This window comes from Mesoplodon bidens (genome assembly GCF_964165515.1).
Source record: "Mesoplodon bidens genome assembly, chromosome: 1".
Taxonomy (NCBI): domain Eukaryota; kingdom Metazoa; phylum Chordata; class Mammalia; order Artiodactyla; family Ziphiidae; genus Mesoplodon; species Mesoplodon bidens.
In genome coordinates, this window is record NC_138176.1 from 183,187,707 (window position 1) to 183,212,722 (window position 25,016).

General features: G+C 43.3%; 1 protein-coding gene across 1 annotated transcript; it reads right to left on the reverse strand.

The window, feature by feature from the left end:
- Window positions 1-1,293: 1,293 nt before the first annotated feature.
- NAAA (N-acylethanolamine acid amidase) lies at window positions 1,294-23,480 on the reverse strand. The gene is made up of 10 exons (XM_081227852.1): window positions 23,186-23,480; window positions 22,374-22,538; window positions 19,765-19,891; window positions 16,467-16,557; window positions 11,827-11,903; window positions 7,313-7,485; window positions 7,097-7,159; window positions 6,281-6,347; window positions 4,917-4,945; window positions 1,294-1,401 (listed from the first exon to the last, which is right to left on the reverse strand). The coding sequence occupies exons 1-10, from the start codon at window positions 23,383-23,385 to the stop codon at window positions 1,326-1,328; spliced, it is 1,068 nt and encodes a 355-aa protein (XP_081083978.1). The 5' UTR covers window positions 23,386-23,480; the 3' UTR covers window positions 1,294-1,325.
- Between the last annotated feature and the right edge of the window lie 1,536 nt (window positions 23,481-25,016).

Consider the following 25,016-nt stretch of genomic DNA (forward strand, 5'->3'; position numbering starts at 1 on the left):
GCCATGGCCGCTGAGCCTGCACGTCCGGAGCCTGTGCTCCGCAACAGGAGAGGCCACAACAGTGAGAGGCCCAAATACCACCAAAAAAAAAAAAAAGAAAAACCACACCCCGGTTTCCTCCCAGATTCCAATAAATGCTAACCTTCCCTTTGTTCCTCAGATTTGCCTATGGTTTGCCATGGTTTGCTTGTCCCGAATTGTAATTCCTCTGCTATTCCCTCTGCTAAACTCATCTTTGCTTAATAATAGTTGTTGTTAATTTTATTTAAGTTTGGCAGACTCTTCCAGAAGCACTTCATAATGAACAAAGAGGTCTTGCCTGCTCATTTCTTTATAAACTGAGGTATGACAAAATAGCTGTTAAGTAATGGTGAGAAGCTGGGAATAAAGCCCGAGGATATGGCTCGCCCTCTGAGACCGATTATATTTGAGTTGTTAAAGCCAGAACAGAAGAAGCTAAGAGATGGTCAAGGCAAGCACTGAAGGAAGGTGAATGAGGACAGCTATTACCCCACTTTACCACAACATGCTCCAAACTCATCCTCCTGCCCCCACTTCACAAGGTTGAAAAGTTTAATGAGGAAAGAGCCTGTATTGGTCATAAAGTATAATCTTTTCACTTTATTTTTTAAAGTGCAGCTCTTCAAAAATTTCATTTAAAAAGATCATCTGTAAGGAAAAAAAATGTGCTTAATTTAAACACTGATTTTAAACATCCCCATAAGTGAATGAACAAAACATCAGGCTAGGTTTATAAACTCCAGGAGATCCCTGCAATAGGAATAGGTGGCCTGCCAATAGGTGGCTGCCAAGATGATTTGATTTTAGGGACAGCAGAAAGGACTCCTGCTTTTTTCCTCATGTCTTTCCTCTCACCTATGGCCTCATTGATGCCTGAAATAAATTTTGAGTGTCCTGGGTCCTTCAGTGTCTGTCTGATCCTGCAAAGGAGCTGGGCCTGCCTCACTGTGACTTTGGAGACACACAGGTCTTACCAGATATTTTCCCCTCTGCGTAAGTGAAGAGGTAACGCTTTGCCCTGAAAGCAGGTTTTAATCAGGGGCAAAGGGCACTGAGCACCAGAAGACTAGCTTTCATAGAAACAATTCAAAATAAATACTTAAGAGTGACATTAACATGACACAAATAACAACCATACACTCAATGCCTGTCAGATGCCTGTATAATGTTAAGGATGCTACTATCTTCTAGGAGAAATACCAGCCTATGTCCTCCTTCCCCCATCCCTAACCGCTGCCCTCCCCCCACCAAAAAAAAAAAACTTTAGCAAACCTTCATAGCATAGGTGAATTCACTCTCTGCTTTTAACTCGCGTTTCTGATCCTAGTCATGTACTTGTCTGGGCTGGCAGCACTCATTACCGTAGTATAAACTGTGTAGCTGAAAATGAGAGGAATTTTTACATATACATCATTTTCTCTAATATTCCAAAGAGGGGAAAAAAAAATCCGAAGCTCTTTTCCTAATACTTGGGACCCAGGACAAGAATACAAATAGAGACCCACATGTCAGGCTATTTAAAAGTTATAATTCAAAAGCAACCACACAAGTGTTCTTTCCTATGTTGACAACACTGTGGAAGGCCAAGTTCAAAATTCTCAGACTCCCCAGAGTTCCACACTGTGGCAATGAGGGAGAGCTGGCCTTGGCCTGCAGCCCTGCTCTGCCCACCCCACATATGGCATATATGTGGACACTCATCTAGGCTTCACGCACCACCCCCAGCAAACAGCCATCCCTTGGCCACCACCAGGCACAGGACGTCCATGAAGGCTGCACACCGCCATCAGGAGACCAACACCCAGGGAAGTGGACCACACAAGCCCTGGAAATGGCTTGGGTGCTGTTCAGGACGAGAATTCCAGGGTTCTGGGTACTTGGGCCAGACTCTGAGTGGATTCTTTATATCATGGGAGAGTCAGAGGAAGGCCAGAGTGGGGCCCCGAAAGCTCAGGGATCAAGACAGGGGGTCCACTGGCCCAGATCTAAGGACGAAAAGTACAATGTCACTTACTCAACATTCTGCAGAGCAAGAGACCCAAATAACTTGTGCACATGCACATACGCATGCACATACACACTGAGGCTCCTACCCTTCACTCCCTTCGACTACCTTTTGCCCCAGACACCAGCTGGGATGCCTGCTCAAAGCATTGGGAGCGGGGCAGTTTAGGAATAGGCACTGGCACCCCACAGCTGAATCAAACACTGGGCTGAAGACAGCACTATGAGAACATGAAAAGCTTATCCAAGGGGAACAAAGGTTCCCTGAACAGGACCTCAGCTGCTTATTTACTTTAGTCATAATTTTTTTTAATTAAAAAAAAAATTTTTTTTTTGGCTGCGTTGGGTCTTCATTGCTGCGCACAGGCTCTCTGTAGTTGCGGCGAGCGTGGGCTACTCTTCGTTGCCAGCTTCTCATTGCGGTGGCTTCTCTTGTTGTGAAGCATGGGCTCTAGGTGTGCGGGCTTCAGTAGTTGTGGCACGCGGGTTCAGTAGTTGTGGCTCGCAGGCTCTAGAGTGCAGGCTCAGTAGCTGTGGTGCAGGGGTTTAGTTGCTCCGTAGCATGTGGGATCTTCCTGGACCAGGGCTCAAACCTGTGTCCCTTGCATTGGCAGGCGGATTCTTAACCACTGCACCACCAGGGAAGCCCTTTAGTCATAATTCTGTTCTCCATCACTGTTTTAATACTGTCTCTGCTTATAGCCACAGCAGAGGATGGAGTCAGGGCAGGGGACTGTAATTTTGTAGCACAGCACAAGGGGGCAGCATAGAGATCCTTGCTTCTGTTCAGACATTTCTAAATATTAACCTCACACACTGAACAGACGTAGCTGATGGTAATCATTACATGTAAAAGGCCTGAGAGTCAGGGATCTGTGTTATTTCTGGTTCACTGGTGATAATCACTTAAATGTAGATCCTGTTGGGTTTTCAATTATACAATAAAGAAAAATGCTTCTTGGTAAACTGTTTATAACTTCTGACAATTCTATTTCGACAAAACATTTGCCATTTAAACATTCATAGCCTTTAAGTCAGTAATCCTACTTCTGGGAATTCAGCCAAGGAAAATAATACAAAAACAGGGGGGAAATGTACAAATATATTTATTTCAGAGTTTTAATAGAGAAAAAACTAACAACTGGAGGATCTTTAATTCAATTATACTACATTCAATTGGTTATGATGCAGCTATTTAAAATTATAAGGGCTGTTCACAGCATGGAAAATGCTTTATTAAAATAAATATAAAAACTATTTGATTATACTATTAATCTTTAAATGAAATATTTATCATTTATATAACTATTTAAGAAACTATAAGAACACAAAAATAGGTTAACTATTTTTTAAATGACTATTAAAAAGGGAAAATTGTGCCCATCTGGAAAGGGTAATGGTGAGTTGGAGCTAACTCCTACAGGCTGGTGAGAGTCAATGGTTAAATATGCAGGAAGTTTATGAGCCAACTGTAAGCTTGAAATAGGCCAGGGTGGGTATTTACACCAAGGAAATCAATAAATGCTACAAATCAGGAGAGTCTTTTGTTTTTGCTCTCTCTGCCCTCAAAGAACTAGTTCACTAGCATAGTGCTAGGTATCATTTGTGACCCAACTAGCTCATTTGTTAGAGTGGGAAATACTGATCTGCTTTTCTGTAGAAGATTGTTTTAGCTGTTAGAATATCGTTTATGGAATTAATTTTTTAGCAATAATCTTTTTATCTGGACATACTTAAAGAAAAAAATTTCAAAGAGATATATTCCTATTACAGTGCAAAGTGAACAGAGTAACACCAGTTTTGAAAATGTCATTGTACCTAAGGAATCTTAGAGCACCCAAATATACAAAAGTTAATCTAGAGGCCGTCAGGAAAACTACTGTTTTATATTTGTGTGAAAGAGGATCATTTCAAAGAAAAAAATCAATTGGGTATTTGAAACTAAAAATCCCTTTACAAGTTTTATCCATATTAGGCTATTTCTTGAAGAATACCATTTTTGATATTCTTGCCTTGAAGAAAGAAGGATGTTGAGAAAGTAGGAAATGCTGGGTTTTGGAATTTATGGAGGTAAAAGAAGGAGATAAGACTCTGTGATGACTTGCTGCCTCTTCTATTTTAGGCCCTACCTCACTGAGCTGGTCTTGGGCACAGAGAAGGCGATCAGGCAACACCTTGAGGGGCATGCGGCCACGAAGTGCGGGCTCTTGGCCTATTCAGCCGTGCTGTGATGGTGACGGCGGACCTTCAGAGTTCCCTGTACAAGTTTGGTGGGGTCTGCGTCTCAAGCTTAACTAACCACTTCCTGTGGCAGTGGCAGTGGCAGCCTGGCCCAGCGGTTCACCTCAAAAAAAAGGAGGTGGGTAAAATCCCAGGCTGTAGCCCCAAGAAGCCATTGCTCACAGAATGCTACTATCAAGGGCACAGGCTAAAAGGGAAACATTAACTTAGGCACTGAATCAGCTGTGAAATGAGCACGGGGGTAGCAGAAACTCCCCGGGAAGATAAAGGAAAGCCAAAGGTATCTAAAGCTTAGTACTAACAGTGAAATTAAGGAGCTCCCAAGCAGCGAAGGTGGTCCCCAGGTAACAGACGGATTTAGGATGAGCATGTCATGCCCTCCTCCTTCCAGATCACTCTATCCTCCTCACCTTTGTTTTTCTCCATGGACTCCTCACCTGACTTTTGCTACATTTGTTTATCTGTCCCTCCCTGCCAGTAGAATGCTGGTCCTAGGAGAGCAAAGAGTCTGTTTTGTCATGGCTGGATCCATAGCACCTAGAAAACCTGCTCTGTGGGAGCCCTCAGATCCCTGCTGAGCCAAAGAGTGCAGGAGAGAGTCTACTGTGCCAGGGTGATGTATGAACAGACGTGCTTAACATGTCACTTACTTGTTATAAACCGGAAACACTGACAAAACCTGCATAGGAGAAATCATATTAAAAATGATTAGAAATTCGAAAAGATTCATGCACCCCAATGTTCATATCAGCACTATTCACAATAGCCAAGATACGGAAGCAACCTAAGTGTCCATCAACAGATGAATGGATAAAGAAGATGTGGTGTATATATACAATGGAATATTACTCAGCCACAAAAAAGAATAAAATTTTGCCATTTACACAGCATGGATGGACTTGGAGGGCAATATGCTTAGTGAAGTAAGTCAGACAGAGAAAGACAAATGCTGTATGCTATCATCTATATGTGGAATCTAAAAACAATACAAGTGAATATATATAGCAAACAGAAACAGACTCACAGATATAGAGAACAAACTAGTGGGAGAGGAGGAGGAGGAGAGGGGCAAATTAGGGGTATGGGATTGAGAGGTACAAACTACTATGCATAGGGACTTCCCTGATGGGGCAGTGGTTAAGAATCCGCCTGCCAATGCAGGGGACACGGGTTCGACCCCTGGTCCAGGAAGATGCCACATGCCATGGAGCAACTAAGCCCATGCACCACAACTACAAAGCCTGTGTTCTAGAGGCCGTGAGCCACAACTACTGAACCCGCGTGCCACAACTACTGAAGTCCATGTGCCATGTGCCCTGTGCTCTGCAACAAGAGAAGCCACTGCAATGAGAAGCCTGCGCACCACAACGAAGAGTAGCCCCCGCTCGCCGCAACTAGAGAAAGCCCGTGCACAGCAACAAAGACCCAATGCAGCCAAAAAAAACCCAAAAACCGAAACAAAACTATTATGTATAAAATTAGCTACAAATATATTATATGGTACAACACAGGAAATACAGCCAATATCTTATAATAATTATAAATAGAATATAACCTTTAAAAATTGTAAATCACTATGTTGTACACCTGAAATTTATGTAACATTGTACATCAACTATACCTCAGTAAAATAATAATAATAATAAAAGACTATTAAAAGGTAGGAGAAATACACGCAGAATATCAATAGGAATAAAATAACCACTGAACACTTTGGTGTATCTTGGGGTGACAGAGTTAGACTTTTGAAACCTTTCTCTTTTTTTTCTTTTAAACAAATGAACACGTTACAACTACGCTTTTTTTTTTTAACATGCAGAAAAACTCAGGTGAAGATGATACCTTAACCTCAATGGTTACAAGTTCAGAAAATGTTTTTCTTTTAAATGTTTTCAACCAGGTAAAACTTCTACTCTAATATTGCTTGATTTCAGAAGAATTTTTTTTTTTAAATCACTATTGAGAAAGACACCAAACATCCTGGGTAAAAGCTAGACATCGTGACACAAGTTACCTGAAAGAGCGTCTCCAGGCTGAGGTTTCCCTGGCCCGTGGCATTAAGAGCTTTGATGGCAGGTGTTCTGTAAGGACAATGGTCAAAGGTTACTTGGCACTTCAGGAAACTCTGAGTCCCACAAGCTCTCATTTTGGGAGGCTCAATGCAAGGCCTAGCCTCATTATCTCCCTTTCCCCCAAACAGACTCTGGCCCCCATGCATGTTTGCTACCTTGTCTCAAATCACCATGTGGAATTAATTCAACCCCATCTGCTCAAGGAAGCCAGGATGATGAAAATGTTTTCTGTGAATTGAACAGTTGCCACCAAACACACAGGTCAGTAAAGCCAAGGAAAAATATATAACTACTTGCCTTTTGGGGACGCACTGACTTATAATTATAGAATTTTCAAAATTAGAAGGGAAATTAAAGCCCCCAAAAAGTTTATTTATTTAAGTGCAGGGAAATGTTTTCCTTCCCAAAAAGTCTCACATAGAAAACCATGAACCTTGTTCCATCCTTTCCTTTTACAGATGGGTGAACAGAGGCCCAAGAGGCCACCCAGTGAGTCATCAGCAGAGCTAGTGGTGGAATCTAGAACTCCTGACCCTGAGGCAAGAACCAACCTTGTCTTCCCAACACCCAGCCATCTGCCAAGAAGGTCCTTGCCATGCTCTCCACCACATACCAAACTCTCCCATCCTGGCCAAGGGCTAAGGTACATTTTCTGGGAGGGGACAGCATCTATAGTCCTCTCCAGTTCCCGTAGCAAGAGGAGCACATTCTCCTGACCGCAAGAAAACACTGCAAACCAGGAAGTGGTTAGAGACTACCTTCGGTCATCTCTCTTAGGCACTGGCTTCCAATGGTCATAATTTGTCTCAACTCGGAACCACCTGCAACACAGCACATCATCTTGTCTTAGCCAAGGTCATTTGGGACACAGCTAAAGAAAAAGTATAGAAAAATTAAAAAATACCTCGTTTCACCAATTAAAGAAAAAAAAAGATTACTGATACAAAATGACCAGAGCCTTTAATTCTACTCACGCTCCATTTAAAGGATCTAGAGGCCATATGTCTGCTGGGCCATCTCTGTTCCTTGTGATGACCACTCCCTCCCGGGGGAATGTGCCACCAACAATGTAATAAACATCAGCAATAAGGGGAGCCTTGGCCAATTTGTAAACAGCTGCTTCAAAGTTTTCTGATTCACTCAGGGTCTGAACAAAAAAAAACAAACCTGCATTAGCATCATCATACGGGGCAGTTATCCACACCAACTGATGGACAGCTGGTCCAAAGCACACTCTCCTGCTATATTAAGCCATGGCTATAATCTTGAACTTCTGTGACCACATTCTCTTGTCATCAGGGCTCCTGAGATGGAAAAAGCCTCGATGGAAAGCCAACAGCAGCAGGGTTTTTCTCACAAAAGAAGAGAACTTTGACAAGTTCTCTTTGGTGAGAGACCCAGCTCACCAAACACAGGCTGCATGATTTCGAGGCAGATCACCCTCGCAGATCTCCCCATGCTTCTTCATTCATTTGTTCTTTTAGCAGATATTTCCTGAATGCCTGCTATGTGCTAGGCACTGTGCTGGTGTGGGAACAGAGCCGTGAATATGATGGACCCAGTCCTTGTTCTCCCCAGACTTCCAAAGATGAGAGTAAAGTCAACAGGCAATAGTGACACAATGTAAGTGTCAACACAGGAGAAGGAGATGCTGTGGAAGTCACAGCAGGGGACCCATCCTTACCCAGGCCATTGAGAAGGTCCCTCAGGAAGGTATCGCATGAGCTGAGGTCAGAGAGACAAACAGAAGTCAGACCAGAGAAAACCATGGTTGTGGGGTTGGGAGTGGGCATGGGGAAGAGAGTTGTAGCTCAATGGAATAGACTGGCAAAGGGCTGGAGATGAAAGACAGCGTGCTGCATTAGAACATCAAACTGAACTGGGCTTCATCAACACTTCCATAGGTCTGCGGCATGGATGGTTAAGAGGATCACTTTCCAAATATTCAGCTTCCACGTGTGCTCCTTCCTCAAGCTCATCTGCTAGAGAACGTCCTGGGTAGAGGGCCAGCCCCTCCCACCTATACCTTCACCAACACTCTTCCACCACTTTTGGAAAGGACAGCCATCCTGCTCACCCATCCTGAATAGTGCCAAAGCACAGTGTCACGGGCGGGGAGAGGGTCAAACAAAAGAACAATCCAAAACATTGGTGTCTGCAAAGGTGCCATCGTTCAACACCATAAACCATTAACCACGGCAAGCTCTGCGGATGGTTCCCTGCCTTATATATATCACTGTTAGGGTGGGGGAGTTAGACTTGAGTTGGTTTGTTCTAAACTCAGCAAAATTATAAGTGAGGCAATAGGAGTGATGGAATAGTTTTTGGATTACATCACCTATAGCATCCCCCAACTACTATCTAAGACTTCATCGCCTCTAACAGAATTCTATGAGAACAATGCAAAAGAACATCAGTAAGAAATACTGAAGGCAGTGGTGCCTGATTTCATTCACCCAAGTGGCACACTCAGGGGGAGACGGGTACCTTATCTATCTCAGGGAATGGAGGAAATGGGCAGTGACTGCTAATGAGTACAGAGTTTCTCTTTAGGGAAATTAAGATGTTCTAAAACTGACTAGTGATGGCTGCACAACTCTGTTAAGTACACTAAAAACCAGTGAGTTGTATACTTTAGATAGATGAATTGTATGGCATGTGACTTGTATGGCATTACCTCAATTAAATATATGTCTACCTTATGACCCAACAATTCCACTCTTAAGTACTTCATAACCAACTGAAATGGATATATGTTTACAAAAAGACTTGTACAAGAATTTCTACAGCAGCCTTATTCACAATAGCCCCAAACTGGAAACAACCCAATGCCTATCAACAATGAAATGGATGAATTGTGGTATACTCATATAATTGAATCTTCTTCAATAAAAAAAAGGAATGAGCTAGTGATACAAGCAAGGATGAATCTGAAAAACATTATGCTGAGTGAAAGAAAAAGAGTCCATATACTATGATTTCATGTATACGAATTCTAGAACAGGCAAAACTTCCTATAGTGATAGAAGTCGGAGTGGTGACTGGGGAAGGTTGGGTGTTGGAGGAGGTTAGAAATTGACCGGAAAGGAGCACTAGGGAAATTTCCAGGGACATTTGGAAATGTCGGCCAACTAAACATGGTCACTCACCATCTGCCTCTACAAGGATTAGGTCACTAGCCACTGCAGTCGCTGACCTTCAACACATCCTGAAAGGAGTTCAGGGTGGAGATCAGGAATAAAGCACTCTGTGCTCTGGGAAAAACTGGCAGAACAGGTCTTCAGATAGTTAGATATTTTCAGGAGAAGATTTTATGAGCCCAGTTCTTGCATCTCCTCGTACCTAGAAAAGCACTAAAATCATTAATGGTGACATCTGCTCCTTGTGACCAGCAGTGAGCCTCAGCCAACATGTGTGCCTGACTACACATATCCTCTTCACTAAAATCATATATAACACTGACCTATAACCCCCTACCTCTCTGAAGCAGTTTCTCAGAGCTATGTGAAATGCTGTCTCCCAGACTATAGTCCTCATTTTGCCCCAAATAAAACAACTCACAGCTCTCATATTGTGCTTTTTTTTTTGTAGTTGATACATTCTATATCTTGTTTTGTTGGTGGTTACATGGATGGATAAATGAGTGTGTAAAATTGTTAAAACACACTGAATTAAACCCTTAATATCTGTGCATTTCATTGTATGTAAATTATATCTAAAAATTTTTTAAATCACTGGTGTTTAGATTCCCCTAGATTGACTGATTGATTGATTGATTGATTTGTGTGGCTGCACCAGATCTTACTTGTGGCATGTAGGATCTTTGGTTGTGGCATGTGGGATCTAGTTCCCTGACCAGGGATCGAAGCCGGACCCCCTGCATTGGGAGCACAGAGCCTTAACCACTGGACCACCAGGGAAGTCCCTCCCCTGGATAGATTTTAAATTATAGTTATATTTTTAAATGTCAACATGTACAATACACTGGATTTCTGCAGCTTTTTAATCTTATGATGAAATACTTTAGAAGTCATCTTTAAAAATATGTGAAAGATGCATAGTTTGTCAACATCTTTAGGGAATATTTAAGTAAAACATTTAGGAGAGGGCTTCCTTTTTGGCACAGTGGTTGAGAATCTGCCTGCCAATGCAGGGGACAAGGGTTCGAGCCCCGGTCCAGGAAGATCCCACATGCCGCGGAGCAACTAAGCCTGTGCGCCACAACTACTGAGCCTGTGCTCTAAGGCCCACGAGCCACAACTACTGAGCCCGTGTGCTGCAACTACTGAAGCCCATGCGCCTAGAGCCCGTCCTCCGCAACAAGAAAAGCCACCACGATGAGAAGTCCGTGAACCGCAACGAAGAGTAACCCCCCGCTCGTCGCAACTAGAGAAAGCCCGTACGCAGCAACGAAGACCCAACACGGCCAAAAGTAAGTAAATAAAAAAATTTATATAAGAAAAAAAGTTTAGGAGTATTTCAAGTCCACAGGGGCTTGATCATTTAGAGCAGGACAAGGAAGGGCCAAAAAGGCTAAACCCAGGCAGGGCCAGATCCTTTCACCAGAGATGTGCTCCTGAAAATGTGCTTTCTGTGGTCAGACTACAACTTATATGTGGCCTGGAACCCTGCTGACTAGTAGCAAACCTAAAGCTGATGTTCCTTTTGTTGTGTGTAGAGCTACCTTCTAATGCATTTGTTTTGCTAATTCAGATACTTGCAAATGGAGATTAAGATATCTGCAATTGGAGATTCTAAAAGGAAGGCACATCTATATCTGTAGAAAAACATATCCTTTATCTCAATTAGCTATTGTGGAAAACTCTAGCCTATGACAAAGATTCTCTTCGTGACCGAACTCTATCCAGGCTCCTGGAGCCCTCTTCTCAACTATGCCTTAACCTCAGCCTATAAAGACTTGGACAAACACTATCACAGCTTCTGACAGCTCAAGGCCGCATTCTTACGATGACTGCAGCCCCCTTACAGTGCCTGCCTGAAAAAACTCAAGGCTTCCCAAAGAATTTACAGCTAATACCTGAAGATAGGGCCCCTATGTCGCAGTCTCTGCGGGAGGGTAGGAGGCTGACTTACTTCACATGGACAACTCCTTCCTTTCTACTTTTGCTTATTTTTCACTTCTCTGATTCTACTGTGCTCCCCTCACCCCCTCCCCATTCCCTCATTCTCCCTTTAAAATATTCAGTCAAGTAGAAATTAAGTTCCATTCACGCTGGACAATTTTCCCTATTGCAATATTATACTACTGATAAAAATCTGTCCTTAACACTTTAACTACTGTCCCGCTTTATCTTTGGTACTTATTATCAGAAAAGGTGATAGGCATTTTGTAAACCTTTAAATGCTTATTCTTGTCAGGAGCTTCTTACATTAAAAACAACATTGTTAAATGACACAGCATCATAACATGAACACAGTTTAGAACATGACATTAGGGTGATGTGGGCTCGACAGTAAAAATACTCACAGTGCGGATCACCCAGCTGACCGGTGAGTGTCTCTGAAAAAGGGCAGCAATCATATTCTCCCACCACCAGCCTTTATCTGCCAAGGATGGAACAATAAGTATATGCTCGAGTTGCTGCCCCAGAGCCACGTTTTAAAATTCCTAAATCTTGTTTCTTTCCCATAGTACAAGTTGATGTGGGAGAAATGGTGGTGGATGAAGAGTGATTTTATTAGCAACCAGTTTTCAAAGATGAAGCCCAAATTTTATGGCAACATATAAACATGTATATGTGTGAGTGTATATGTATGTATATGTGTATTTCATATGTGTGTATGTATGTGTGTGTATATATAGTCTTCTACCTGGAAACAATGATAATTATGTTAAAGGAAATCACTCTATTATATTACTTCATGCAAAATGAAATTATGTAGCTAATAAGAAAAGTGACTCAGTGGTATTTGGAAGGGCTTCCCTGGTGGTGCAGTGGTTAAGAATCCGCCTGCCAATGCAGGGGACACGGGTTTGAGTCCTGGTCCGGGAAGATCCCACCTGCAGCAGAGCAGCTAAGCCTGTGCGCCACAACTACTGAGCCTGCGCTAGAGCCCGCGAGCCACAACTGCTGAAGTCTGTGCACCTAGAGCCTGTGCTCTGCAACAAGACACCACAATGAGAAGCCTGTGCACTGCAACAAAGAGTAGCCCCGCTCGCCACAAGTAGAGAAAGCCCGGGTGCAGCAACAAAGACCCAAAGCAGCCAAAAATAAATTAAAATAAAATAAATAAATTTATATAAAAACACAGTATTTGGAAGACTGTAGAGCACGTATATATTAAAGAACTTTAAGTAAGATTTGGGCTCATTTATTTTAATGCTTTTTAACATCTTTAAAATTATCTGTAGGGTATTTCCAAAGAAAAATTTTCATTCAAGCAATAGGCATTTCATTCAAGAAATAAGCATCTACTAGCCACCATATCCAGACTTGGTCCAGACCCTTGGAATTTAACAGTAACCAGAAGAAACTAGTGTACCATTAAATAACAAGGTTTTGATAACCATAATAAAGTAAAACAAGAATGTAATCATGAGTGACAAGAGAGGACTCCTCTGAGAGGAGCGTAAGGATAGCCCCTCTGAGTTGTGGACATCTAGCTAAGGCGGGCAGAGCATTCCAGACAGAAGGCATAGGTGTCAAGCCTAAGGCAGGAACAAGCTTGGCAGCTGTCAAGAAAAAAAAGAACGCCAGTGAGGTCCAGGTGGAGTGAGGGAGAAGGAGAAGCATAAATGAGGTGCTGGAGGTGATCACGTAGAGTTTTTTTTGTTGTTGTTTTTTGTTTGTTTGTTTGTTTGCGGTACGCGTGCCTCTCACTGTTGTGGCCTCTCCCGTTGCGGAGCACAGGCTCCAGACGCGCAGGCTCAGCAGCCATGGCTCACGGGCCCAGCCGCTCCACGGCATGTGGGATCTTCCCAGACTGGGGCACGAACCCGCGTCCCCTGAATCGTCAGGCAGACTCTCAACCACTGCGCCACCAGGGAAGCCCGATCATGTAGAGTTTTGAGGTCACAGTCAGGGCTCTGGATTTGTCATGTAAAATGGAAAGTCAGGGACTTCCCTGGTGGTCCAGTGGTTGAGAATCCACCTTGCAATGCGGGGGACGCCAGTTTGATCCCTGGTCGGGGAGCTAAGATCCCACATGCCGCGGGGCAACTAAGCCCGTGCGCTGCAACTACTGAGCCCGTGGGCTCTGGAGCCCGTGCATCACAACTAGAGAGGAGCCCACGTACCACAACCAAGAGCCCACGCGCTGCAACAAAAGATCCCATGTGCCTCAACTACGCAGCCAATAAATAAATAAATAAATATTTTTTTTTTAAAGAAAGAAAGAAGAAATGGCAAGTCATGGTAGGTTTTAAGCAAGGGAACAACCTGATCATGCAGCTGCAGGGTGGAGAAAGTACAGGAGGGTGAGAACAGTAGTGGGGAGATCAGATGGACAGCTAGGTAGCAGCACAGGTGTGATAGCCTAGCAGGGAAGGTGGAGAGAACGGACAGGGAGAGTCTCGTTTTGGTGGTAGAGCTGACAAAACTTAGGGACCGAGGGGTCAAAGGATTCTCCTGGTAGCAAGTGGTTCAGGAGAAGTGCCATTCCCTGAGACATGGAAAATTAGGAGAGGTGTAACTTTGGGTGGAGGAGGTTACTAAGGGCAGGGAAAGGGGAAAAGAAAAGAGCAAGAGATGTGCTTGAACATGTTAAGTTTGGGATGCCTAGGAGACATCAACGTGGAGATGCTGAGCAGGTAGTTGGACACTTCAATCTGGGGCTCAGAAGAGGGCCAGCCCAGAGATGCAACAACAATCACAGATACGTCTATGGCCCTTGCTCTGTGCCAGGCATTGCTCTAGATACCTTACATACACGAACTCATTTCATCCTACAGTGGCTATTATCGTCTCTGTTTTTCAGATGAAGAAACTGAGGCACAGAAAGGTTAAGCACCTTGGTCATGATCACCAGCTAGCAAGTGACAACACCAAGGTATAAGCCCAGGCGGCCTGGCTCTGGGGTCTGAGATCTTATCCACAGGTGGTTAGGTCCCCCCAACTCTATGCCATTTGTTAGTCCTCCTCCTTTTCTTATCCTTATTCATATACTAAAGGCACTGTTGGCCCTCTCCATAATATCCAGAAACTTAATTGAAGATCTTAATTAGCGCTATTAATGAAGAGATGTTATTTTATCATTCAGGCATTTTAACTCAGTCTTCGCAGACTGAAGATATAACTAGTTTTCGTTAGCTTAAGGTCTAAAAAAATTTTTTTAAAGAAATCTGACAGTATTTAATTAAATGTGTATGTAAAAGAATAACTCAGTTACTTTTAAACTGCTCATACCATATCTATCAGTTAAATAATTTGAGTCACAAAATGATGGAAACAAAGCCCCTTTTGTTTACACGTTTACAGTCATTCTCTGTAAAACTTCAGTAACTGTCATGCTGTGGTTTGGGTACCACTGGTTGAGAATTAGTCTCACTCACAGCTGCCATTTGAGAAAATGATGAAGAAATACATGAGGATAAAGAACTGAGTCCCTTGGACATTGATATATCCTTAATCAGCATCTTCCTGGTCCAGCCTATGTAAAAAGATAAGAATACATCAAAGGAAACAACAAGTTGATCAGGGGTTCATCAGATGACCAACACTACACTTTAAGAGGCTCCATGTACCTGTCTTTCTCCTTTATTCAGCTGCAATTCCTGAGGACAGAGACCAAAGCTGGCTTATCTCAGGGTTTCCCACATATTGGGAAACTGAGTGGTGTCCCCTGAGATTTAGGGGATGGCAGTGGGGTTATTTAATAGAGCAACCAGGCAAGGACCCAGGAGATCAATTTGAGAACCATCTCTCCCATCAACTAGCTGTCCTTTTATCTTGCAGCCTTAGTTTCCTCCTTTGCATAATGGATGCGGTTAATAATATCAGCCAGGCCTATCTAATAGGACTGTTGTGAGGGCCTAATGAGAAAACTTAGGGGTAAGTGCACAGAAAACCTTAAAGTGTTTTACTTGTATAATGCCACCATATATCCTCTGATTACTGCAATAGCTTCCAGACAGTCTTCTGCTTCCATCTTAACCCAACATGATCTAGTCTCTACAAAGCAGCCAATGATAGTTAAGAATATAAAGGTAAAACAGATCTGTTCACTCCCTGGCCTAAACTCTTCCTAGGGCTTCCATTTTGCTTAAAACCCAAACTCCCCCTCATGACCCTGCACCATGGCCTCAGCCTTCCTCTCTGTCTCTACTGTTGCCGCGGACCAGCCGGAGAAAGAGGATTTCACCGCCCAGGGTCAGAAGGGAAGGGGTAAGGAACTGAAATAGCACCAACGAATGGGGTCAGAAGGACCAAGACAACTGATGGTTGCAAGGCAAATTTTATTATGCTATAGTTGCAGATTATATAGACTAGAAAAAGGGAGGTTGGTTGCCAGATGGTGGGTTACATCATCTACAGACTGTCTCGGCTTCAAGGTTAACTTCCCTGGGAGGAAACCCATAAGCCCAGAATCATCCAAAATAACCTGCACGTGTAGGGGGGAGAGAGCTTTGCTTGTCTCATTTTACATTCTTTCTGATTTCTGGGCCCTGGTGATTTATCTCCCATGGAATGAAACAAGGAGGGGAACAAGTAGGCACAGTCCCTTCGAGCAGCAGTGGCATGCCTGGCATGTCCGCAGCTTGCTCTCAAGGCCGACCGTTTCCCACATACTGTCACTCCCCACTTACTCCACCCTGTAACCACATTACACAGTCTTTTGTGTCTGGAATGCACCAGGAATGGTCCTCCCCCAGCTTCTGCACACCTGGATCATGTGAGTCAGGCCTTCCCTGACCTTATACCTGCAGCACCTGCTGCACGCCCTCCTTCATTCTCTATCACATCTTTCTGTTTTACTTTCTTGGTAGCATTTATCAGTAGCTGAAATAATCTTCATTGCTTACTTGCACACTGCCCACCTTCCCCCACTAGAATGGAAGCATGTAGCGTGGAAGGTGTTCCATATGTTCTGTTGGGTGAGTGAATGAAGTACTTGGATAAAACTGAACAGGGATAGGGCTAAAAGTGCTTGGGAGTTTGTTTTGATTACCTCGTTCGTCGCCAGAAACAGTAAACTTGTGTGGACTCTGACCAGTCCATAATCCTACATAGCCAATAAAAGTGGTTCCTGTGAAGGCAACCTGAAATCAAGAAATAAGGCATCATCTCAACACTCCAACCAAATGTACATTGAAATCGCCTGTTTTGTCCCACAACTTCATGGATTGTTTTTTTCTTACAAGTTCCAACATAATAGAATAAAAACTCTGAAATAGCCTTCTAGAAGATTAAACTTTGGGGGTCCATGGATAGAAGTCAGTGGATCTGTGACCTCAGATGGAAAAAAAAAAAAAAAAGGTACATCTTTATTTTCACTAGCCTCTCACTGAAATTTTACTCCCTCTGTAATGCATGCATGCAAGAACTCATGTAGTCATAGCAGTGCGTGTGACTCCATCACCAGGAGAAATTCAAGTATTTTCACATACATAATGGCATCATACCTATGTTGATATGGTATACATACATATCTTGAAATATCAGTTATACTTATCACTACTCTGAATTTATGGTAGTTTCTAGACACACTGCTAAGTTTTACCAGTTAACGTGTTAAGAAAAAGTATAATATTGAAATGGCTGTATTTCAACATAACTGGTTTCTTCACAATCTCATGAATTTTATGTATTTATGAAACATTATTTTGAGAAGGGATCAATAAGCTTCATCAAAGGGCTCCTCGCAGAAAAAAGTTAAGAAGCTCCATCCTAGAAGTAGCAAATGGGCTTCCATTTAAAAACTTATGTTGACTCGATTATAAGAGGTTAATATCATGCATCTTACAAGCTCTGTTGAAGTAAGGGGAAACAAGTGAGACGGTTTGTCAGTAATAATCAAATTTAAATTTTAAATATTAAAAAATTCTTTTACATACATCTTTCATTTAATCCTCATGATTATTCCATGAGTTGTTGGGATCACACCCACTTTTCTTTTTCTTTTTTTTGCTTTGCTCGCACTTTAAATGAAGGAAATGAACTCTAATGATTACAAGACACCACTATATCCCTGAGGAGAAAAACAAACTCTATCAGTTATTTCAGATACCAGACACCCAGCTCACATGGTTCGGTAAAGATGAACTAATACTTCTGTATTTTGAGAAATGAACGGGCCTAGCTTACTTTTTTCCTAGAAATCTGAATTTTAAGTCAGTAACTTTTCATTTAATTGTTTATTTCTACCTCGTCTGGTTGTAAAATAAAGTGGCTAAATTACAAGGGGAAAATGCAATGGTCTTAATTTCATAAAGGACCTCTTCCCTGAGACTCAATGAGGGTCTTCCATGAATTTTCCCCATTTCCATTCACGGCGGTAAAACAGAAATAAGTCTACCTCACTACTAAAGCCCTTATAAAACATAACTATAGGGGAAAAAGTAATCACACAGTCACTTCATTCACATGGCACACCAACCCTCACATCAGTGTTACTCTTGAAGAGCCAGCAAATTAAAGTTACAAAAATCAAAATCCCTGGTAGTTTCCAAGATAGTTTATAACACATAACTACAAATAATTATAAGATATTATTTGTATGATATTGTATCTTGTAGCTGTGAAAAACTGTATTTCTAAATGTCTACGCCTTCCAACCGTCTGTGCCAGGTCAGTTAACATAAACAAAGCCCTAGCTGGGGCAGGAGACTCTAATTTACAATCTGAGTTTTGGGGAGCCAGCTACTTGAAGGCTGAAGGCCTGGGTTTTGTCCGACCTCTGCCTCATCTCCTCGTGTGATGTGGAGCAAGTTAGTCTCCGTAAGTCTCGGCCCTTTCATCTGAAAAATGAGGACAGAAATGTTGACTTGAGCCTGCCTCGCAGGGCTAGCATGAAGACCAAAGGAGTTCCTGTATCTGAAAGTACTTTTAAAACCATGAACGCTAGATAAGAATAAGGGCTTAATTATTGGATGAATAACCTGTTCTTAATTTAGCAAAGCAATTTACTAGCCATGAGCCCTCAGCAGAAAGACAATACCCAAGTGTAAACTGTTAAATTCGGTAATAATAGCCTGAGCACTGAGATAAGCCACACCAATAGACCATTTCCCATGAGAGCTCCAGGAGAAACAGAAACAAGTGAAGCAACACCTGTTAGTTAGGGTGAGTCTAGAGGGAACAGTTGAAATTATTTTTATTGCATTTAATCTTTTGTTGATTTTTAAGAATTTTTGCTCACTGTAGAATAATGGAGAAAAGCATAAAGTAGTAAAAATAATTATTGTCCCCTATTATTATTCAGTAATAATTACTAACATTTTAGCAGCTGTCCTTTCAGAATTTATTTTCATGGATATTCTGTCATTGCTATCACTTAAAACCATTTTTGAAGTAAATCTTCAGCTACAAATTAAATTGGTAATTGTGGTGAAGTAAAGGAATGAAACTGGGAAAGTAGAAACTTTCACCTTAAATATTTCTGTACTGTTTGAATGTTTTATGAGAAAGTTTTTGTTTGTAAAAGCAGATGACCAACTGAGTATTTAGTGAATGAGTTTCTAGTATTTGTGACTCAACCCCTAAATGCAAAGAACTAAATAAAGTCCTTAAACAGTGTCCCCCCACCAAAGCCAAGATCTGACTTTTGCATTCTCTGTTCTGTTTCATGCAATGACACGCTTTGTGTACACAATGAACACTGATTACTGCTATCTCTCTAGATATTTACACAGAAATGTGACAATACTACATACTAGGTTGTACTTTTAAAGGAACTATGATGAAAATAAAATGATATATATGTATAATTTCTTAAAGATCAAAAGTAAGAGTAGTGTGGGTCAATTATACTTTTAGAGTGAAGGACTATTTATTATTTGGCCACTATTTATCTGGGCTGTAATCTGCAAAATGGGTTTAAGTAATTTCCCAAGCTCACAAAGGAGTGACAGAAGCAAACTTCAAACCCAAGACTGTCAGATCCCAAAATTAGGTGTTCCTAGACATTACACTACCCAGCCCCTCTATGCTAGAAGCAGCCTGAACGTGGGAAAGCAAAGGAAAGAGCTGATTTAGCATCATAAATGGAGACCGATTATACACCCATAGAAATTTCCCTAGGGAAAACTGATTGACCTCTGTAAGTAGATTCTCAATAATAATAAATGACCCTTGTTTCTACAAGCATACTTGATGTAAATCTCTCTCATGGTTTTGTTTTTCCAGGAGATTGATTTTTTTTGTATCTTAAATTGATAACACAGTTATGCTGCAGACCATCCAAGTGACGGCTAACTTGGGTTGGCAAGTCTCTCTGATTTCTGAATCTTACACTGTACGGACTATACCTGCCCATTCTTTATGAACTGCACATCCACTGTCAACTTGCGTAAGAAATTTCCAAAAGAGTAATCCAGATTCCGGCCATGATAAATGTTGCCTTTGGAGTCCTGAGCCACAATACTGGTGCAGAATCTGGGAAAAGGGAAAAATTCAACATAAGTGAACAAGAAAAAGGAAATGAGTTCTTCCTTTTAAAAATAAGTCCTCAAATTAAAACAGCTTTCTTCCTTATAACAGACACATATGCTATATAATCCCTGTGGATCATAATTCAAGATGAAAAAGACAACTGGACACAACTCAACAGCATTTGTTCAGTGTTACTAGACCTCTGCCCTCAGCACACAGGACATTGAAAACATATTGAATGCAAATTTCATCCTAAATCTAAATCTGAAACGGACTCATTCTGGGCTCAGCGAGTTCACTGAAATTTGCTTAGTCCTCTGCTTGGCAGTATGTAGTCTATTTAATACACCATTCAAGGCTGGCTCAAACTCAACCCTCTCTTCTCTGGATTTCTGAGAGCAAGCACCATGGAAACTAACTATTTTGCTCCACAAATTGTTTCACTTTGTCTCCTTGGAAAAAGGGTGAACTATTTAGGGGCTTGCCACTTTTCCTGTCCCCCTTAAAGCTCCCTGCAGAGAGCTAATAAGAGAAAAGGATCTTTTAAGAACTCCCAGCCAGAGAGATATATTTTGAGGAAAAGACGAAGAGGTTTGTTAAGATGTCTAAAGGTTCATAGTCTCTGAGAATATGTAATGTTATGTAAAAAATACTTGAATACATCATGTCCAATTCTGGGACGGGGAAAGATATGTACACACACACGCACGCACGCACGCGCGCGAAATATCCTGAAGGATGGATAGTCATTTCTGAGTAACAGGATTGTGGTTAATTTTCTTTATACTTTTCTGTATTTACTAATTTTCTATGATTACATATTGTCTTTATAATTAAGAGAAAACAAATGTTACCTCCTTTTCTGTTTGTTTAAAAAAGGAAGCTTGGTCAGGTTTTAATTTTTTCCAAGGTCTCTGATTTTCAAAGAGTTCACGTCAAGAAGCAAACTGATCAAACACTGGAAGTAGCTAAAGCAAAGTTTGTAGACTCTCAAAGGTGATTTTTCAAAACTGGAGAGACAATTCTTTCATGTCATGCCCAAATGTTTTGGTGTGAAGTGGCCCACAAGCACAGGGAACAACTAGGGAGCCAGGCTCTGCTTTGGGAGATGCACTGCACTGTGCTGGGGACACGCGCTTTTAGCAGCAACTCTGACCACTCACCGTGCACCTGACTTTCAGCAAATTGTCCCCTCTGAGGCTTGGTTTCCACATCACAAAAGGTAATACAATCTCCAGTGCCTCATACCCAGTAGGCTCAATAAAGCGTCGCTAGTCTTACTTAATCTGATTCAAAAAGCCTTATACCAGAAATGAGGACAAAACATTTCCTTTGTTAATGCTAGTGGAGTCTGATGGTGCTTTTTCTTGCCAGGCGATTCAGTATATACCTTAATATCAAATCCAAAAGTTAGAATTTTTTTTACTAGAATTTTTGCTCTAGTTGATTTGAATACAGTGACTCCAACAAAGGAAGAGGAAAATGAAAATAAATTGATTTTTTTCACTGAGAAAACCACATGTCAGAATAGGAAAAAGATGGGGGTAGGAGGCGAGGAATGGCAAAATTAACTTAGGTCAATTGAAAGGCACTTTAACACATCTGTGTCTTAAAATATTTCCCTGAAGAGGAAGGCAGTCACAGTGCTTCTTAACCTACTCTACCTAGATGTTCTGGAAGATGGCAGCAGGCAGTAAAGTTTCATTATCCACAGGAAAAAAAATTTTTTTAAACATCTTTCGGCAGCGAGAAGCTGTAAGTATCTACAAGATGTTACTAATGAGTCCGGTCTGGTGGCAAAACAGTAAGTCCTGAAGACAGAAACCAAGTCAAATCTCTCTTAATTCCAGGACCTGTTACTGAGCCAACAGACTTGAGGCTCTCCCTGCACTTTGTCTGGGATCAACCACACACTCCGTATTGCTTTCCCGTGTGTGTGCCACAGTTGATCATGTCCACTCCAGGTACCAAATACTGGCTTGCCCCTACTAGCCAGAACAGTGTAGCCTGTGACCCCAGCCCTGGAGGCAAAAGGCTGAAAAAGAGGAACCATGATCGCTAGCCATGATGAACATGGAAAGTCAAATGCAGGGGGACAAATGAATGCTGGCACAGCCCCCTGCATTATAAGGCTGGACAGTCATTGGATTAACTTGAGTGGGATTATTCCAAGACCTTCCTGGGAAAGTACATGTTGAGCAGAGTTTCAAAAGTGGGATGCTACCTGGATTGATGAAGGGAGAAAAGGGGACTTCAGGTAGAGGAACAGTTCAGTGTTGAGGTCAGAGAAGCTGCTTTCCTTCTCGAAGCTCATAATCTGCTGCTCAGCTTTACCCAGAGAAGCAAAGAGGAAGCACTGGTGGTTTCTGGGCAGCCCGGTCACCACCCTGCTTTTATTACACTGAAAACATGTCTCCTTCCACTCAGATGTGGCAGGAATCCGGGTCAAGTCTCAAGTTAATCCGCGCTTGCGCGGGGCACTCACGCGGTGGACTCGTAGGCCAGGTTAAGGAGGATGCAGTCGGCCAGGTTGAAGTTCAGAGCGTCGCACTGGCCGCGGATCTCGTCGGTGAAGGGCTGGGGCAGGAAGAGCTCCAGCTCCCAGACCGCCTTTCGGATCAATGCGAGGACCCATTTGGGGACATTATCCCTAGAAATGAAGAACCACGAGAGTGTCTGATCTGATCAGAGGTTCGGAGGGGTGTGTGTGTACTGGGGGAGAGGGTACCTAAAGCACTCATCCTTAGGAGTGAGTTCTAGGTGCCTCGCTTACCCAGAGAGCTCACAGTCCAGGTCCAGCAGGCATCACCCAAAACGCAGTGTCCAGAAGAGAAAAGAACACTCCGAGAGAGGGAAGTAGGGCGACCGAGAGTGGTTCCCAAAGGGGTGGGCCTGGGGGCCCATGAGGCCTGCTAGGGGTGCGGGGCTGCGTCCCCTACTCAGTAGCTGAGCAGCCAGCCGGGGCGACAGCCCGGGAGACAACCCGCGCGCCACCCTGATCCAGAATGGCTGGTGGACTGGCGTGCCACTGGAGACACCGAACTTGAAAGTCAAACCAGCTGCGCGGGATCATCCCCAGCCCCGGCGCTGCCTGGGGCACTAGCAAATGCCAGCTCTGGTCCCCGCCACCCCCGTACACGCCAGACGCCCGGGGTGAGCGGCATGGGGTGGAGGGCAAGGCTGTACGAGAGGGAGGGGAGGGTCACAAATCTCAGTTTGACGCACACTTGGCAGCAAGCATCCGGGCTTTGCCTCTCTCCGACCCCCGCCCGCCCGCTCCCCCTGTCCTACGCTCACCCGATGATACGCGCCATAGAGGCGCGCAAGAAGTCGCGGTCGAAGTGCTGCAGCACTGGCAGCCAGCGCAGCTCGGGGGCCACGTCCAGGCTCACGTTGAAGAGCGGCGGGGCGGGGGACGAGGCGGCGGCCGACACCCCGGCCCCGGCCAGCAGCAGGAGAGCCAGGGCCGTGCGCGTACTCGGACCGGCGGCTCTCATAACTTAGGCGGCCTCAGTTGGACCCCTGCGGCCGCTGCCCGCGCACTGGGGAAGCGCTGGAGGAAGAGGAGGAGGCGGAGCCTGGGCGGAGCGGGGAGGGCTGGAGGCGGAGCCCGCGCGCCGCTTGGCCCGGCTAGTCACGCGGGACCCGGAACGGTGAGGGGAGCCACCTCCCCAAGTCTAACATCTGCGCTTCTCGCCCCAGTGCCTCCGTGCCACGCCCCTGCCCCCGCCCCCGGCCAAGGGTGCCGCCCTGCTCCAGGTCCCCCGGGGGCGCTAAATGCGGCCGCTAGCTTCTAGCCCCCGAGTCTCCGCCCCATCCCACCCACGTGGGCCGAGAGAGCGTAATCGGCGGCCTGGAGGGCGTTTACGAAAATGGTTTTCAGCGGCGAAGAGGGAGCCAGGAGAGTCCTATTGCGGTAGGAAGGGCCTTCCCACTCCCGCCTCATTTGCTCTTATTTAAATTCTTCAAAGGTTTATCTGGATTTTATAAGGGGAAGGAGAGCTTTTTCAGTTCAGCAGTCCCACTTCTTTTCAGTTACTTTAAAAAAGCTAAAAAGGTAGCTAACATTTACGTGCAAAGTGTTTTGCCCACTCTGTGTCATTTGACCATCAAAACAAGCCAGAAGATACGTTCTCCTGACTCATCCCTGTTTTCCTGATGAGGAGTGTTATGTAATTTGCCCGCGGTCACATCGCTGGTGAGCTAGGCTCAAAGCCAGACTGTCAAAATCCAAATTCCACTTTCACAATCATTAACCTGAAGCAGCCTCACCTTTTCGCCTTCCCAGTTTGGGAGACAAAAGGTGTTAGGCTCAGGAAAATCACCAGACTTAATAAGGGTGGAACATTCTTTAATGGTTAGCACGGTCGTCCTTAGGTAGAGTAAGTGTGTAGGGGAAACTTGGAAAGTTCGCTTTTTTCAGCCCCCTCCCCCAACTAGAATACACCATCACTACCTCTGATTTTTTCTCTTTTTTAAAATTGAAGTATAGTTGACTTATAATGTGTTAATTTATGCTGTACAGCAAAGTGATTCAGTTATACACGTATATATATGCTTTTTTATATTCCTCTCCATTATGGTTTATCACAGGATATTGAAGATAGTTCCCTGTGCTGTACAGTAGGGCCTTGTTGTTTATCCATCCTTTATATAATAGTTTGCATCTGCTCATCCCAAACCCCCAATCCATCCTTCCTGCACCCTCCTCCTCCTGGCAACCACAAGTCTGTTCTCTAGTTCTGTTTCGTAGATAGGTTCATTTGCACCATATTTTAGATTCCACTGACTTTTCCCATTTTTGTGGCTTACATGTCATTGGGCTAAAGTTTCAAGCCTCTGTTCCCATTTCTTCCTGGTCTTTCTGTAAAATTTAAGACCCAGGTGTTAATTTGCTGATTTGCAAAGCCTGAGTAACAGCAGTTGCCTGCTTAAGCCATAGGTGCATTGAGAGAATCACCAAGGGAGCAAACAGATTAGCTGGGTTCAAAGAGATGTGTTTGCATTGAAAAAAAAAAAAAGTGACTTCCTGTCACTTCAAGAGTGACATTAAAAAGATAAAAATTAAAAACAAATGCAGGATTTTTAAAACAACCATGATAAAATGTATTGAATGAACAAATCTACA